At 40.5% G+C, this 16,650-nt stretch overlaps 2 protein-coding genes across 3 annotated transcripts; both read left to right on the forward strand.

Moving 5' to 3' along the window:
- The first annotated feature begins 29 nt into the window (after positions 1-29).
- Positions 30-11,188, forward strand: nsl1 (NSL1 component of MIS12 kinetochore complex). 2 transcript variants are annotated; one of them, XM_080452361.1, is made up of 8 exons: positions 30-440; positions 2,236-2,310; positions 4,124-4,249; positions 4,674-4,746; positions 5,366-5,499; positions 7,962-8,016; positions 8,926-8,987; positions 10,669-11,188. In XM_080452361.1, the coding sequence occupies exons 2-8, from the start codon at positions 2,257-2,259 to the stop codon at positions 10,870-10,872; spliced, it is 708 nt and encodes a 235-aa protein (XP_080308487.1). In that variant the 5' UTR covers positions 30-440; positions 2,236-2,256; the 3' UTR covers positions 10,873-11,188. The 2 variants fall into 2 exon arrangements, with proteins under 2 accessions (XP_080308487.1, XP_080308488.1); XM_080452362.1 differs by having other exon boundaries at positions 5,369-5,499.
- A 1,670-nt stretch (positions 11,189-12,858) lies between these two features.
- batf3 (basic leucine zipper transcription factor, ATF-like 3) lies at positions 12,859-14,876 on the forward strand. The gene is made up of 4 exons (XM_080452636.1): positions 12,859-12,963; positions 13,205-13,312; positions 14,047-14,091; positions 14,669-14,876. The coding sequence occupies exons 1-4, from the start codon at positions 12,892-12,894 to the stop codon at positions 14,837-14,839; spliced, it is 396 nt and encodes a 131-aa protein (XP_080308762.1). The 5' UTR covers positions 12,859-12,891; the 3' UTR covers positions 14,840-14,876.
- Positions 14,877-16,650: the final 1,774 nt, after the last annotated feature.

A 16,650-nucleotide genomic window follows, 5' to 3' on the forward strand; every position in this document is an offset into this window, starting at 1 on the left:
TTCCTGTAAAGTTGCTTGTAAATGTAAAGTTAGTTCCGGGGTTGTGTTTTGGGGGGGCTTGAAGTTGTTTCTAAAGTTTAGTTGTTTTTTTGGTCTTGTTTCTAAAGTGCAGTTGTTTATTTGGGCTTGTTTTTAATGTGTATAGTTGTTTTTTTGGGCTTGTTTCTAAAGTGTAGTTGTTTATTTGGGTTTGTTTCTAAAGTGTAGTTGTTAATTTGGGCTTGTTTCACCATTTTTTGAATTATTTTAACCAGTGGTTCTCACATATATTTTCATGTCAAGGACATGAAAAGCATCCATTACTTTTGTTTTATTTCAATGGATTAAGTTCCTTGCAGCCCTGTATGGATGGATGGACAGATGGATCCTGGGTCATGGGTGACATGGACAGTTGTGATCATCAAACTCCTCTCAGTAATCTGTACTTTCATATATCTCACGTGAGTAGCAAAGTACTGTACTCTACAGTGGTGGAAAAAGTACTCAAATGTTTTACTTAAGTAAAAGTATCAATGCTGCAATGTAGAATGTAGAATTCAAAATTGACTTGAGTAAAGGTACAAAAGTATTGGTATCAAAATGTACTGAAAGTACCAAAAGTAAAAGTATGAAGATGTTTGAAAATAGCAGATCTACAAGCTCACAACGCATAGCGATGCGACGTGTTGTGAGCTTGTAGATCTGCTATTTTTCAAAAGATTTTCACACATTTTAGACGGGACATTCCGCATAACTAGTACTTTTTACTTTTGGCACTTTTAAGTATATTTAGATGATCTAAATACTTTTGTACTTTTTTTTGGGCTTGTAAACCGAGTATTTCCGTATTGCAGTAGTGATACTTTTACTAAATTAAACAATTTGAGTACTTTTTTTCCACCACTGCCACCTATGCACCTTTCAAGCAGGCGTGGTGCCCCATAGGCATAGTTGCTTTGTTTAGGCTTGTTTTCCTAGACCTGGTTGCTTGCTGGCCCTCGGAGTCAGGTTAATTACGACCTTCTCCCTCCGAGAAGGGGTTTGACTTAGCCCTGAAACATGACTGTCATACCATGACAGTCATGGCGCTACTTGTTCCTGTTTTTTTTTTATGTTTACATTTACAATCAGTACAGCTACATATACGTTCAGATCTCAAATATAAAGTGCTTACCCCACGGCCACGGATGTTACAAGTTAAAGCGCCTGGGTCTAAGCACCCGTATCTTCCTTATTTTTCAATAAAAAAGCCTTTTAATCCGATTGGCGATTGCCGGCCATGTTCTCCGAATTTCTCCATAGGCTTTCAACTACGCGCCCCTATTGGTTGGGAGGTGTATTGCATTCTGATACATTATGAGAAAAAGAAAAGAAAATTGAAAATGGCCGCCGATTGGATTAAAAAGCTTTTTATTGAACAATACGGAAGATACGGGTACTTAGACCCGGGCGTTTTAACTTGTTACACCCGTGGCCGGGGGTTCAGCACTTTATATTTGAAATCTGAACGTTTGTGTAGATGTACTGGTTGTAAATGTAAAACTTTCAAAAAACAGGAACAAGTAGCACCATGACGCTTTTTGACAGACGAGCGTCATTTGTCAGCGTCACGCGTCTTCCGGAATCGGTGGACACCAGCCAAGCCAAAGGGTCCGTGGATTACCTTTTTTCGCCACATTGTATCCAAAAACTAATGGTAGTCCCCAAATCCTACAGATGTTTGAGGATGTTCCGGAACCCTAACGTTTTAGACCGGGGCGAAACAACCGTATACATCGCTTATTTAGTCAGCCTGTGGCCATGTTTCCCCATTGTAGCCGAACTGGCGCCTGACGGAAGGGGGTTCTTCCGGGGTTGAATGGGGAAACATGGCCACAGGCTGATTTAAATAAGCGATTCAAGTGGTTGTTTCGACCCGGTCTAAAAAGTTAGGGTTCCGGAACATCCTCAAACATCTGTAGAATTTGGGGACCACCATTAGTTTTTGGATACGATGTGGCGAAAAGGGTAATCCACGGACCCTACCCTTTGCTGGTGTTCCACCGATTCCGGAAGACAGCTGTACAGCGGAGGGAGAGGTTCGTAATGGGGCCAATGGGGCTAGTTGCTTGCTTGTTTCTCTCGGTAAACCTGGCAACACTGGTTGTTGTTCATTTTGAAACGGGTTGGCGCTGGAGAGAATGAACTGAAACACGATAAACGGTCATGTTTCATAAAACAACAATAACAATATTAACTACCATTAAAAACCAACAGTTATAAGTTCTCACCGAAAAGATGGAAGTCCAGGGCCAGGCGAGCGTGGAGGAGTGTGTGGTTTACAGAGTACAGGTCAGTGGTTTTGTCTTGAAGTAAAAGTATCAATACTGCAATGTTAGCTGTAGAATACAACTCTCGTAGACGTATTTATGATTCTGACGTTTTCAATCTACGAGAGTTGTAGGGTTCACGCCCCATGGAGACAGGGACTTTCTGCACTATACCCCGTAGACACTCCAAACATGTAGAAATTGAAAATAAAGGTGCTTACCCCCAAGCCCCAAATGTTAACTGTCTCTACGTGGTAGTAGTTTAATGTAATAATCCATATCTTTCAATAAAGAAGTGTTTTAATGCCGTCTGTGGGCCTGTGGCCGATTCTGTCGGAAGTCCCCAATGGGCGGTAGCGACCATAGAGTTAAAAATAAGGTAGCGACTGGTAGTGACGGGGCGCATCCGGTGAAACCCGGAATTACACTAAATGTAAACAGGAAGTAAACGAGGGTGAAAAAATGGCGTTCGGCCACAGACTGCATTAAAACACTTCTTTATTGAAAGATATGGATTATTACACTAATTACTACCGCGTAGAGACAGTTAACATTTGGGGCTTGGGGGTAAGCACCTTTATTTTCAATTTGTACATGTTTGGAGTGTCTACGGGGCATAGTGCAGAAAGTCCCTGTCTCTATGGGGCGTGAACCCTACAACTCTCGTAGATTGAAAACGTCAGAATCATAAATACGTCTACGAGAGTTGTATTCTACAGCTACTGCAATGTAGAAATACTCTGTTACAACTAAAAAAGTCTGTAACTCAAAATTTACTTTGAGTAAAAAAGTACAAAAGTATTGGTATCCAAATGTACTTAAAGAGTCTACACCATGAAAATCAATTTTTTCTTGTTTTTTTGTATTTTTTGGGGTCCCCAGTGTCTCTTGTACCCCAAAAAATGTTTTTTTTTAAAATTCAGTCATTCCTTCTCATTTCATGGATTTCCAGAATGGGCGTGTCTGAACAGGCGATCTCAGAATGGCAATGTTTATGAGGTCATAAACATTTTTGATGGCAAACCCAATGTTAAATGAAAAGTGCCCGAATCGCTCCGAAACTTTTTCTACCCCCCCTAAGTGGGGGTCTACGAACAAATACTTCGGGCTCGGATTTTGGCTCCGCCCCCCGGAAGTGGGTGAAACAGGCACCTCAAACACTTGGTGGAATTGTTCAAAAATGTTCAAAGTGTTTTTTTTTCGATTTTGTATTTTTCTTAGATGCTTCTTTTTATGCAGAATTTTTCAATCTTTTTTTTTTTTTTTTATATATATTTTTTTATTAACAGAATTTTGTATTAACAGAATTGCTCAGTAGCCCCCCCCTGCCCAAGAGGACGTTTTGGTATTGCAGCTGAAAGTGCTGTATAAGCCAGAGACAATTGACTTGGGATGAGTATATCCGAGTGATGATTTAGGCTCAAACCTTTTGAAAAAGGTTTGAGGGACATACACCATATGATATTAAATATCAAATATATTTTTTAAATTCATGGTGTAGCTCCTTTAAAGTACCAAAAGTAGAAAGTACTCATTATGCAGAATGTCCCGTTTCACAAGTTTTCAAATGTGTATAAAATGTATACACATCTTTTGAAAATAGCAGATCTATAATGTGAGCTTGTAGATCTGCTATTTTCAAACTAGTAAGTAATATTTTCAAATAATTGTAATGGATTAAAAAGTACAGTATTTGCCTCTGAGATGTAATGGAGTAGAAGTCAAAGTACAGAAAATTGGAAAATATACTCAAGTAACGTAAACAATACCTCAAAATTGTACTTAAGTACAGTACTTGAGTAAATATACTTATTTACATCCCACCACTGGTCCAGGTGTCTTCTAAGCAACGACTGACTGAGCAGATGGACAGATATAAGGATCTGTTGAAGAAGGTTCTGGACGGACAGACCACCATGGACCAACCGACCAGGACACGCCTACTGGAACACATGCTGGAGGTCAGTCCTTTTTGATGTTAATCCATTAAGACTGGGAACACATCTGTGTCATTTTCTTTTGGGCCATTCGAAAATAGCAGATCTACAAGCTCATATATTTTTTAAAGCGAACATTTGTCAAATATTTTTGTCACGTGACGACTTAGCTCGAGTCTGTCTTGGTGCGTAGCACACTGGAATAAGAGCCTCAGTTATTGCTATAGGCCTGGAGTTATGGGGTATAATACTTTTGAAAAGTTATGGAATTGTTTTGAAAATTCATTGTTAAAATGTGTGGGAACCCTGGAAGAGTGACATGAATAGGGTTGTGTGTGTGTGTGTGTGTGTGTGTGTGTGTGTGTGTGTGTGTGTGTGTGTGTGTGTGTGTGTGTGTGTGTGTGTGTGTGTGTGTGTGTGTGGTGTTGTTGTTGTTGACACTGTGCAGAAGTTCTCGACCGTGGTGCCGGATAATGTGTTGGTGAACGGTCAGCCATGGGACGACGCGCCCGATGATGAAGGTAAGCCAGCTGTTGAATCACACAGCAGCATAGATTAATACATCTGGAAGTTATTCGTGACACTCACAAAATATAACGTAAATACTGTAGTGTTATTACTCTTATTATGCATTGATATGTAGTAAGAGAGCTTTTCTTGAGTATTTGGATAGAAAGTTACAAAAACATTTAAGTGCTGTACATAGGGCTGTCACGATTACATATTTAAGTTGACAATTAATTGTCACTAAAATAATTGCGATTAACGATTTAATTAATTTATTTGTGTTTGCCATTGAACATTATTTGAACATATGAAGCCATTTAGACTTTGTAATCAAAAGTTGCACAGGGCAGACAAATTACTGAAATATACAAAAAATATTGACATATTTAATAATTATTATCCTTGTCAAAAAAGCTGAAATAGCTGATCTACTTGTAGATCTGCTATTTCTGCTTTTTTTTAATATTTGAAAATGTGTGAAAATCTTTCAACATGGAAACGATTATGACGATTATGAAAAAAAAATTGCGATTATCTCAAATAATCGCGATTAGCTGTGCTTAAAATGATGATGACATTATGGATGTAATCAGTCAGTCATCCTTTATTGTGTCATGTGATAAAAAACCCCAATAGAAGACGAGGCCCTAACCCTGGAGACTCAGCTGGATGAGGTCATTTTGGAGACGGTTCGGAAACGCCGCAGGTATCCCAAGGAGATCCGGCCTCACCTGGTCTCCTCACTGCAGGCTGAGCGGAAACTCATGGTGCGTCTCAACAAAGTTAGAATGACTTTCATTTACCAAGGACACCATGTGTAATACAACTTTGTTTCGACCGAGCTAACGGTTTAGCCAATATATAATTATTCGAGTTTTTTAATGACATCAGCTTTGCTGCTTATTATGCAGCCAATGTGTCCCAATTTCTAAAGGGCAAGAACACTTTGGTAGAGGTTTGGGTTGTTTAGTTAGAAACAATAAAACTGGCACATAGATAGATACTTTATTTGTCCTTGCGGAAATTCATTTTGTGCCAAGCAGCCATCAGGATACAAAAAATTACAAAACATGACATAAATACAAAAAACATAGACAGATCACACAATACATTGACAGTGCTACACAGCTCCTCTCTTACAGTGTGAAAACCAGAAAAGGCTACCAGTCATGATTCAAGAGGCATCACATTACATTTTATGCACAGAACTGACTGAGATGGGGCCTGTTTGTTCAGGAGTCCTATGCTTGTAGGGACAAATGATCTTGAAGCCCTAGCCTGCAACATTGGCACTGTGTACCGTCATCCTGATGGTAAAAGGTGGTATTGACTGTATAGCGGGTGTGTTCTATCCATAGCAATAGCTCTCCCCTTCCTAAGCACCCGGGTCTCATACATTGCTGCCATACTCTCAGGTCGTACCCCAGCTAGCTTGCTGGATACATTGATGATTTTATGGAGTTTGTTCTTATTAACCAATGATGATGAGCCATACCAGGAAACAAAACAGAAAGTTAGTGCACTCTCCACGAAGGATCGATGGAAGAGTACCATTAAACCTTTTTCCATGTCATACTGTCTCAGTCTGCGCATAAAATGCAGCCTCTGCTGACCTTTCTTATATGGCATGAGTGTTGGCATTCCATGTCAGCTTGGAATCAATTGTTGTACCCAAATACTTGTATTCCTCAACAGTCGCCACCCCATCCCCATCAATAACTATTTGCTGGTGTGCATCATGAGCACTAGTCCTAAAATCAAATATAACCTCCTTAGTTTTCTTAATATTCAACTGAAGGAAGTTACTCTTGCACCAACCAGCAAACTCATCCACTGTTCTTCGATAGCTTATCTCATCATTCTCAATCAGACCATCAATAGCTGTGTCGTCGGCAAATTTAACAATACAGGTGTACATCTGAATCACCCCTACAGTCGCTTGTGTACAGAGTGAACAATACCGGTGAGATCACGCTCCCTTGCGGAGCCCCCGTGTTGGTTGTAATAGGGAGAGATATTGCTTTATTCACCCTGACATGTTGTACCCGATCAGTCAGGAAGGACTCCACCCATCTGATGATATTGGTGTTAACACCCAGATCATACAGTTTCCTCATCAAAATATGAGGTCTCATTGTGTTAAATGTCGAAGAAAAATCTACAAAAAGTGCCTTTTTAGGTTGATCTAGATGATAATAGATCTTATTAAGCATAAGAAGAAGAGTGTCATCAGTGCCCCCTCCCCTTTCTATATGCAAACTGTAAGGGGTCCATTTCATGTTGATGCACATTACTAAGGAGGTCATTTAAAATAATGCGCTCCAAGCTTTTGATTATCAATGATGTCAAGGCAACTGGCCGATAGTCATTAAGGACTTTGGGATTGGACATTTTCGGCACTGGAACTATAAGTGAAGTCTTCCACGCTTTTGGAATGTAGTGCGTATCTACTGATAACTGGAACATGTGTCTCAGTACAGGGCTGAGCTGTTCCCTACACTCCTTGAGCACATAACCCCATATCCCATCGGGACCCGGTGCTTTGCGTGGGTTAATTCCTTTGAGGGTTCTACACACCTCTTCCTCTGTTATTAAAAGTGATTGACCTCTGCCAAATTGGTCCTACATCCACTGGATGGCAGGTGCAGGACTAACAGTGGAAAGTCTGCACACTGTAAATTTAAAAGAAGCTCCCTGTCAAGGCTTTATTAACGTTTCAACTCGAGGTCTTCTTCAGAATGAGGTTGGGTTGTTTAGTCACCTTGCCATGGTGTAACTCCAAAGGTGGGCAAGAAATAAAAAAAATATTGCTCCATTGATTAGAAATTGATAATTCAGAATATGCTCCTCATTGACTTACATTGTACGGTGAAACAGCTCTCAAAGTCATTATTTTAGCCTTTAAACAAATGCAAACAAAGCTGATTCAGACAATATAGAACACAAAAAAACCCGTTACTTTTTGTTAATAAATTAAAGTTTGTAAATTTTATTTGTCAATAAAAATGTCAACTTCCTGTTGGTTTTACTATTTGAAGTTCGGCTCCACAGAGCTATTTTCAGCAAATGTTCATCTATTATGACACGCCTGCCCAGCATTGTGACACTAGGGTTCATGTGGTTTATGTCAGGGTGTCACACACCTGGGTGTTGAGGGAGGGGAGAGTATTACTTTTTTATTTTATCTCTCCAGATTCAGATGCGATGTTTATTTGTTTTGTTTTTTTAGAAGCTGTACGAGCAAACAGTAAAACCTGAGAAGATGGAGATAGGCCCTGAGCAGGGTGAGTATTTACTCACAAAAATCTACTTTTGTCTCTCCTTGATCTTAACCCATTAAAAACGGGAACGCATCTGTGTGTCATTTTTACATTTCTTTGGCTATTCAAAAATAGCAGATATACAAGCTTGTATATCTTGTATATCTGCTATTTTTAAAAATGTGTGCAAATCTTTAAACATATAATTTAAGCGAACATTTTTAACTCTGTTACAACTTCTGGGGGTCCCTGGAACAAAACATTTTGATATAAGGGGTCCACGGCCAAATGCATATTTTTGAGAACCGCTGATATTATATAATCAAAAAATTACACACAGTTGTGTTCCCGGTCTAAAAGGTTTAAGCATTAGAATCAGAAATCCAAAGCTTGAAAGAAGATCTCTAGCACTGCACCACAGAAACGGATGGGTCACGAATGTCGGTGTAACATAAATTGTGTCATGGATTAAGGTCTCAGTCGCCATGACTGATTTCAGTCATTTGAAAGCATGTCGTGGACCTAAGTTTACATAGTTATGTTTGGTTTTTAATTATTTTAAAATTAAAGACTTGAAGTGGTCAGTGAATATTTGAATTGGTAAAACTAGCAATTGAATACATGTCCAGAAGCATTTTCCATCATCCCTAATGGTCTCGGTTATTTCATAAGAGCAAAGGCTAAAGCCTCAATCTGCGATTTCCTCAAGTGGTTGGCTGTATGTCGAACAGCAGGAACGATAAAACCTAAACATCATGCTTCTACATACTGTGCTAATTGTTTAGGAAACGGAGCACTAGTGTGGGGTAGGCTCCTTTCATGCTGTTTCACCAATCACAGATTAGGACTTGGGCCTGACAAAATGTTTCAGTCATGAGATTTCTTTAAATTTTCGCTTCATTCCATGTTGTGTTTAACTTTGTGTGTCACCAGAGAACATCATGAACAGTGTGTCATCTTCTGCAACCGTCAAAGAGGTGGCCCAGGTTATAAAGGTAAATGCAGCAAATCACACATGCTCGTCTCATTTAACTCTTTATTATAGATTTAGATTTTTCCCCCATATTAATTACTGTAATATTGTTTGGGCTGCTACATTTCCATCATATCTAACTAAATTACTGATCATTCTAGAGGTTTTTGAGAATGATTTCACAAGTCAAATAGACACGAGCCATCTGCACCTCCTTTTTATTAAATATTCACTATAGATAAGGTACATGTTTTTCAAACCAGCTTATTTATGTTCAAATATAAAAAATGTAAACGGGACATTCCCTATTATTTTCATAATTGTTTTCATGTTACTTCTGACATTCACTCCTACCCCGCAAGGCAAAGAGATATTTCATCAAATTTAGAGGCCCTCAGTTGTGGAGCTCTCTAGATGCATCTCAAGTCATCACTATCCTTCCCAATGTTTAAGAAACATCTAAAACAATATCTCATTTGTTCCATACTGTAGTTCATAGATTTAGTAATCTTTGCAAATTTGCACCGCTGCTCCCCTTGTAAACTTGTATTAGATTTTGTATTGTTCTTATTGAACTTTGAATCCTTGTTTTTTAATGACCTCTTCTTCCATGAAGGAAAGGATTCCAAATAAGCCAGCCGGCTTCTTCCTTTCCTCGAACAGCAACTTGTTTTCTTTGATATATTGTTTCTATAATTGTTTTTATAACAATGTGCTAAATAAAGTAAATGCACACTCCTAAGCCTTCCTATTCACATATGTGTTTGTTAATTGATGCACGAAAAAGTGTGAGAACTACTTATTTAGAAGGCATTTGTAGAATCGGCCTCAGGTCTTAATGGGTTAAGTGAATTCATTATGAATTGACACTCATAATGTACTTTTGTACATTATGGCACCATATTCTTCTTTTGGGTCTCGAGCTGCAAACGTTTGGAAACCCCTGGCTGCCATACATAGACCCTCTAAACGGGCGAGGAAGACTCCCAAAGGAGACCTTCGTTCTGTGCCTAAAGCAGGATGCACACAGGAGCCACCAGGGGGCACCAGACTTGTACATATTAACGAACATAAGTCTTTTCAGGCCTGATCAGTGGATAGTTAGAAAGACTATCTATTACAGTGGCTCTCCAAGTGGGGTCCGGGGACCCCCAGGGGTCCTTGGAGTGGTTCCCAGGGGGTCCCCCAACATAATAGTAGTAGTAAATATAGCACTTAATAACCACTTTAATCATATTTTATACTTTGGCTATTCAAACTAATTGCAGATATACAAGCTTGCAACGTGTCACTTCGTGCCGCACTGCGAGCTTGTACATCTGCTATTTTTGAAGAAAAAAAAGATTATCTTGAAAGTACATTTTCAATTTTTGTAGTCTGAAGACTCACCTCTTCAGACTTAACTTTAGCCCATAGCACTTGTCCTACTCCTAGCCTTGACAACCATGCAGTCTTATGCAAAGGCTAAAATGTAATTTAAATAACATGTTATGTAGACAGATGTCAGGTTCATTTGTAGACCTGGCATCCTATAGTTTGTATAGTTTCAATGTACAGATTATCAATTTTTTGATTTAATGTTTAGACAGTTTACCTGATCCTAGATTACGATTTAAATGGCTAAATTGTACATTTTGGGGTCCGCGGCACGAAAATGTTTGAGAACGAACCACTAATGTACACGCTCTTCTCTTCCCCTGCAGGCCATGAAGACCCTCCAGCAGCGCGCCGAGGGTCTCTGTGAGGTGCTCAACACAAGGCCGAGCTCCACCGACCAGGAGATCTACAAGGACGTGTTTGGCGGCGATGGCGGCCTGTCGGGCGCACTCTTGCCCCACGCGATCGCGATCAAGAGAGCCGTCGCGATGGCGGAGACCGAAGAGGGCTTTACTGAACTATCTAAATGACTAAAACACGCCTGGAGGAGGTCGCAGAATCCCGCTTTTTTTATTTGTTTATTTTTTTTACCTATTTTGTTAGTGTTGACCGTTGTGACCTTGATTGTTATCTTGATCATCTCTTTGGGGCAGACTAATCAAGCTTTATGAAAGTCTGCCCGGCAACCCACCCTGTCTCGAGTTATTTTGTTCTCAGATGAGAGCGATTACAATTCCCTGCCATTCAACTTTTAGTTTTTTTGTAATTTAACGCCCTACTTGATCATACTACAGCCTGCAGCTTCACACAAAAGCATAAAAAGTAGCAGATCTACAAGCTCGAAACGCAGCGCGAAGCAACACGTTTTGAGCTTGTAGATCTGCTACTTTATTTTATTTTATATATTTATATTTTTGTAGCTTTTTCTTCCTTTTGATAGTGTACAGTAGACTGGGGAGAGAGAGAAGGGGAGTGACACGCAGCAAAGGTCGCCGGGATCTGGATTCGAACCCGCGACACGCTGTCAGACTACGCCAACCGTTCAGCCCCCCCCCTAGTTTTATGAAAGTCTGCCCGGCAACCCACTCCGTCTCAAGTTATTTTGTTCTCAGACAAGAAACGATTACAATTCCCTGCCATTCATTGCCATTGAGCTTTTTGTGTTTTTTCGTAAATGAACACCCTACTTGATCGTACTGCAGCGTCACTCAAAAGCATCAAAAGTAGCAGATCCACAAGCGACGCGTTTCGAGCTTGTAGATCTGCTACTTTTGCTATTTTTGAATTTGAATGCTGAAAAGTAACGACTTTGGACACCCGACAGAGACGATATGATGGTGTGTTTATCTGTGCACACGCCTGGTTCTAACATGGAACATTTGGGTCCCACCTTGTTTTTTTGTCGGTTTGCCAGGGTTGGTGACCCATCTTTATGTCTGTCTTATTCATGCTTCTACCTGTACATACTGTATAAATCTGGTATTATTTCTGACTATAACTGTAACGGTGCCATCTTTCCTTCACTGTGGGTGCTGAATGATACTGTAGCGCCCCTGTGTGAACATTAATGACCATTACATCAGCATGAGTACCACACGTTTTTTTCAAGTCTAAAGTTTATAGTTTTGTCTTTATACATCTACATTCTGTCAAATAAAACGCATATTACACAAGAATGAAGGGTAAAGTTGCTGTGTGATGAGAGACTACTGTTCTACTATTCTTATAACCAAATTAGAACTCAGTTTTTCTATGTGTGTACATTATATATGCTGTATATTTATAAACATTTGATTTCACCTTTGAGTGATTGTAGTTTACAAACTACATTGTCAAAATACTGAAAATAGAATCCGATCAGGAGCTCTAGAAGGACGTGTTTGGCGGCGTTGATTGGCCAGTCAGACGCACCCTTGCCCCACGCGATGGCGGTCAAGAGATGGCAGAGACCGAAGAGGGCCTTCTAAATGCAGTGAAGTGACGCGCTGTGTGCTTGTAAATCTGATATTTTTGAGAACTACTGTTCTAAATCCTAAGTTAACATTTTTCTTTTAATGTTGCTACAAACAGTATATTTATATAAATTATTTTAAGCCTGGAACCAAGCCATCCAGGCTCCTGGTGAATCATGACCATAAGACATTCGATTCTGTGTCAAAATATATTTAAAAAACACCCCAAAAATTTGTATTTATTAAATATAGACCTAGTATAAATAAATATTACATAATTTTTTTTCACAGAATCAAATGTTTTATTGTCATGATTCACCAGGAGCCTAGACGGCTTGGTTCCAGGCAGGCTTTAAATAATATATATAAATATTTTCTGGAATCTTTCTGAGGGAAATGAATGCATATGCACACTCACGTTTGTCATATGGGGTATTGCATCATATGACTTCAAAGAAGTTATGAGGGCAGTTCGAGTAAAACAGCAGCGAAATTGAAAAAGTGGATAGAAGTTGAAGTGAAACTGTGTTGCCTGACTGTGTGTGAGCTGCTGCCCATACAAGATATCACCTCTTAAATGAGTGACTCCATGATCCCATGATGTCTGACTGTCAGTCGTCCACAGGAATAGGAAACCATGAAAATAACTTGAGCCCCCAGAACTGTGAGGTAAGGTCAAATCTCCTTAGAGTCATACTGTAACTGTGTGTGTGTGTGTGTGTGTGTGTTTCTCACTTTGTCGACCTAGCATTTTGTGTGAGAGTGCAATTATTGTAAAATGCTCTTTTGAATTCCAGGAATGTTAAAATGTTTTCTGAGGGCATTGAAGTTCGAGTCTCCACTGTGCCTTCCCTGCTCTGTGTGTGTGTGTGTGTGTGTGTGTGTGCGGGTGTGCGTGTGTGTGTGTCAGGGTTATGGTGATGATAATGCCAGTTGTCTCAAAAGGAGAGAGAAGAACAGGGTTGCAGCACGAAAGAGCAGGAAAAGACAAACACAGAAAGCAGATCTCCTACACCAGGTATATATATATATATATATATTGTGTGTGTGTGTGTGTGTGTGTGTGTGTGTGTGTGTGTGTGTGTGTGTGTGTGTGTGTGTGTGTGTGTGTGTGTGTGTGTGTGTGTGTGTGTGTGTGTGTGTGTTACACTGAAGGTCATTATCATAACCTTTTTTTATGAAGAAAATAATTCATCCAACAGTGGTTTTGAGAGTGTGACATCTAGTGGCTGAATTCTGTCTATTGCACTTTTAATACTAAACATTATTCTTCTCTTCTCCAATCTCTCCTCTCCTCTCCTCTCCTCTCCTCTCCTCTGCTCGTTAAATGCAAAAACCTCAGGTGGTATATAATGATGCGTTTCTAATATTGCTGAAAATCCCAAGATTGACTAGTGCAAGTGAAATGTTTGTGACTTGTATGCTGTATTTTATGTATAGATGTATGTGTAGACTGATGGAGTCAAAGAATGTGTTAATTATGGCCTTAACGGGGATAACACAGAGTGATACAAGGTATTCCTCATGCTTCTGGGAACACTGGAGGCAATGTTTATGTTTTTAACTGATCTGAGCTTAATGGAGTGAACTTAGTCTGGTACTCAGGCTATCTCTGTGTTGTTGTTGTTTGTTTTGCATCTCTGTTTTTATATCGACCTAGTGTGTCTGAAATAAAGTTTATCTCTCTCCCCTCCTCTCCTCTCCTCTCCTCTCCTCTCCTCTCCTCTCCTCTCCTCTTCTCTCCTCCACCAGGCCTATGGGTATTTAGAGCAGAGGAACAACCAGCTGAAGAAAGAGGTGATAATAATAATAATAATTAACACCATAATTAATAACATCATTCATTGAACTCAACAACACAACCTTTAATGCAATCTGGCATGTTAAGTATATGGGGTTTCCGATGAATCTGTCATGGTTAAAATGAAGTTTGAAGTTACAATGGGATTCATTAGGAAGGGGGCGTGTAAATGGTGCATTTATATAGCGCTTTTAATAGATTGTGCATTACATCCACACACATTCATACACCGATGGCGAAGGAAACCATGCAAGGCAACAACCTGCTCATCAGGAGCAATTAGGGGTTCAGCGTCTTGCTCAAGGACACTTTGACACTAACTCTGGGGGAGCCCGGGATCAAACTGGAAACCTCACGGTTCCCATCCAATCGCTCTACCGGCCACTCTACCCCTGAGCCACTGCCACCATCATCAAATATCCAATCAAATATCTGAATACTGAATCAAGCAACTTCAAAACTGTCTGGAATGCACACAAAAGCCTGAGTAGACGTTAAACCGGCCCCAAACATGTTTGAAAGTGAAATATCCCTTTAACTGAAGCCATGGCTTGTGTTTTCATGCACATGTAGGTGGCATCTCTGTCCGAGGAGCAGTTTCTACTGATGGAGGTTCTCAGGACGCATGAGCCTTTATGTCCCATCATGCATTGCTCCACGCCTGTGTCCTCTCCCTCCTCTTCCTCATCCAGTCTGACGCCGAAGGACAAAACAACAACAACAACAACAACAACAGCCCACTAACGATACCTTCAGCCCCATTTGCACTTTGTTGTGTATACAGCGGTGTGGTGTGCCGGAAAAAGCCGATCTACAAGCTCACCACAAGTCGCGTGAGCTTGTAGTTCTGCTATTTTCTGCATGTGACGTGTCATACAGCAAGCGTAAGTTAGGCATATATGCATGGACACACACCGTGAATCAAGCTAAATTTGTATAATTCTGTATCAAAGCCCTGAATATTGCTGTTATGATGTGGTTGCTTTTCCTACTAAAATGATCACTATTATTTTGATTTAGCCTATTAATTATTATAGTTATTATAAAGTGCTACCATTATTTTGAAATACATTGTCATAATTAATAAATACAAATAATGTATCTATATATACACAGGAAGCTCTGTCTTTCACATTGCTCAAGAACCGTTCAACCAAGCGACTTCACACTTGACGGGTGTATGTGTTACAGGTAAATTGGCATTCCAGGTAAATTGGAAAAGTGGCGCTTGTTTTCACCCCCCAGGCAATTCTGTAGAATCAACGCTAGAGAACAATGCAAGCCAGACATGAGCCCCACACCACACACGCACGCATGCACACGAGCACACACGCACACACACGTGCGCGCACACACACGCACACACACACACACGCAGTTGAAGCACAAGGGAGCGAGGGGGCGGTGCTGGCGGGCTATGTTAGTGCAGTGAGTGGCAGTTGGGGCAAACGCAGTCCCCACAACATCATTTACGATTCTGTGCCTATCGGTACATAACTCGGACGGCGCTTACGTCGACTAGCAGACCATCGGCCGGTCGTCGCGGGCACTCGCGCCTGGAGGCGCTCGGGCGCGACTCCTCGGCCTCAAGGTCTACTGAGTCGGCGCGCCTCCGTCATGGTCCAAAACTATACTTTATCGGCGAAAAAAAGTAGTCCGCGGTTGTTTGAAAAAGTAATGTCCCAAGCGGGAGTCAAACCCAGACTCCTAATGGTAGTGGATGGAGGGTCCAATGATTATCGAAGTGCGCCACTGAGGCCAGTGCTTGCTTTTCCTGGTTGCTATCTTGTTGTTGCCGCCTCGCAGCCCCGCGCCTAAAAACAAGCGCTCCACTTCCAATTTACCTGGAATGCCAATTTACCTGTGACATATGTATGGCTGAGGACCCAGAGTGCAGTGTTGAGTGTGAGCGCTTCTAACTTGCACGCATTTCCAACTGGCACGTGTTCCAAATGTCGGCCATGATTTTATACCGGATCTGCACTAAATAGTCTCTCTATGAATTCAAGGAATATCTATCTGTCTGTCTGTCTGTCTGTCTGTCTGTCTGTCTGTCTGTCTGTCTGTCATTCAAACTCTATGACTAGAGTTAAGGATCAGGCTTATTTTAGACTCTTTATACGACATGATACAATCATATCACGTCAGTGCCCAGCATTACCGGGGTTAATTGCGTGGGTGAGATGAAACTTGAACTTTATTATTATAGACATGACCTCATTATGGTGAAACTATCTGGGGTAAATTTAGTAGTTTTCATATTGGTCATATTACGACGCAATGCTTCCTATGACTGCTGGATGCTCAAAATGAAACGGATATAAAACCACAAATACTGCAAAAGATTTGTCAATTGTATAAAGCACAAGCATTTATACACGTCAAATATCACTTCCCTTTCCTGGGAGTGATGTGTTGAGGATGTTTATAGTTGCATTGAGCTATTTGCGGTTTACCTTCGGTTTTACTTCCCTCTTTCAGTTTGACGTGCAAGTTACAGTATGTCTAGGGTCACTCAGTCCAAAGTGATTCACACTATGTTCAACCTGTTGAGT

The sequence above is a fragment of the Gymnoscopelus braueri genome (genome assembly GCF_963280865.1).
Source record: "Gymnoscopelus braueri genome assembly, chromosome: 16".
In the NCBI taxonomy this organism is placed as follows: domain Eukaryota; kingdom Metazoa; phylum Chordata; class Actinopteri; order Myctophiformes; family Myctophidae; genus Gymnoscopelus; species Gymnoscopelus braueri.

Excerpts from the sequence above, each read along its gene's own strand:
- batf3 (XM_080452636.1), top strand. The coding sequence starts at position 12,892 with ATGATGTCTGACTGTCAGTCGTCCACAGGAATAGGAAACCATGAAAAT. Across the intron at positions 13,313-14,046 it reads AAGCAGATCTCCTACACCAG|GCCTATGGGTATTTAGAGCA; the intron begins GTATATATATAT and ends CTCCTCCACCAG. Across the intron at positions 14,092-14,668 it reads ACAACCAGCTGAAGAAAGAG|GTGGCATCTCTGTCCGAGGA; the intron begins GTGATAATAATA and ends ATGCACATGTAG.
- nsl1 (XM_080452361.1), top strand. The coding sequence starts at position 2,257 with ATGGAAGTCCAGGGCCAGGCGAGCGTGGAGGAGTGTGTGGTTTACAGA. Across the intron at positions 4,747-5,365 it reads CGACGCGCCCGATGATGAAG|TAGAAGACGAGGCCCTAACC; the intron begins GTAAGCCAGCTG and ends AAAAAACCCCAA. Across the intron at positions 8,988-10,668 it reads AGGTGGCCCAGGTTATAAAG|GCCATGAAGACCCTCCAGCA; the intron begins GTAAATGCAGCA and ends CTTCCCCTGCAG.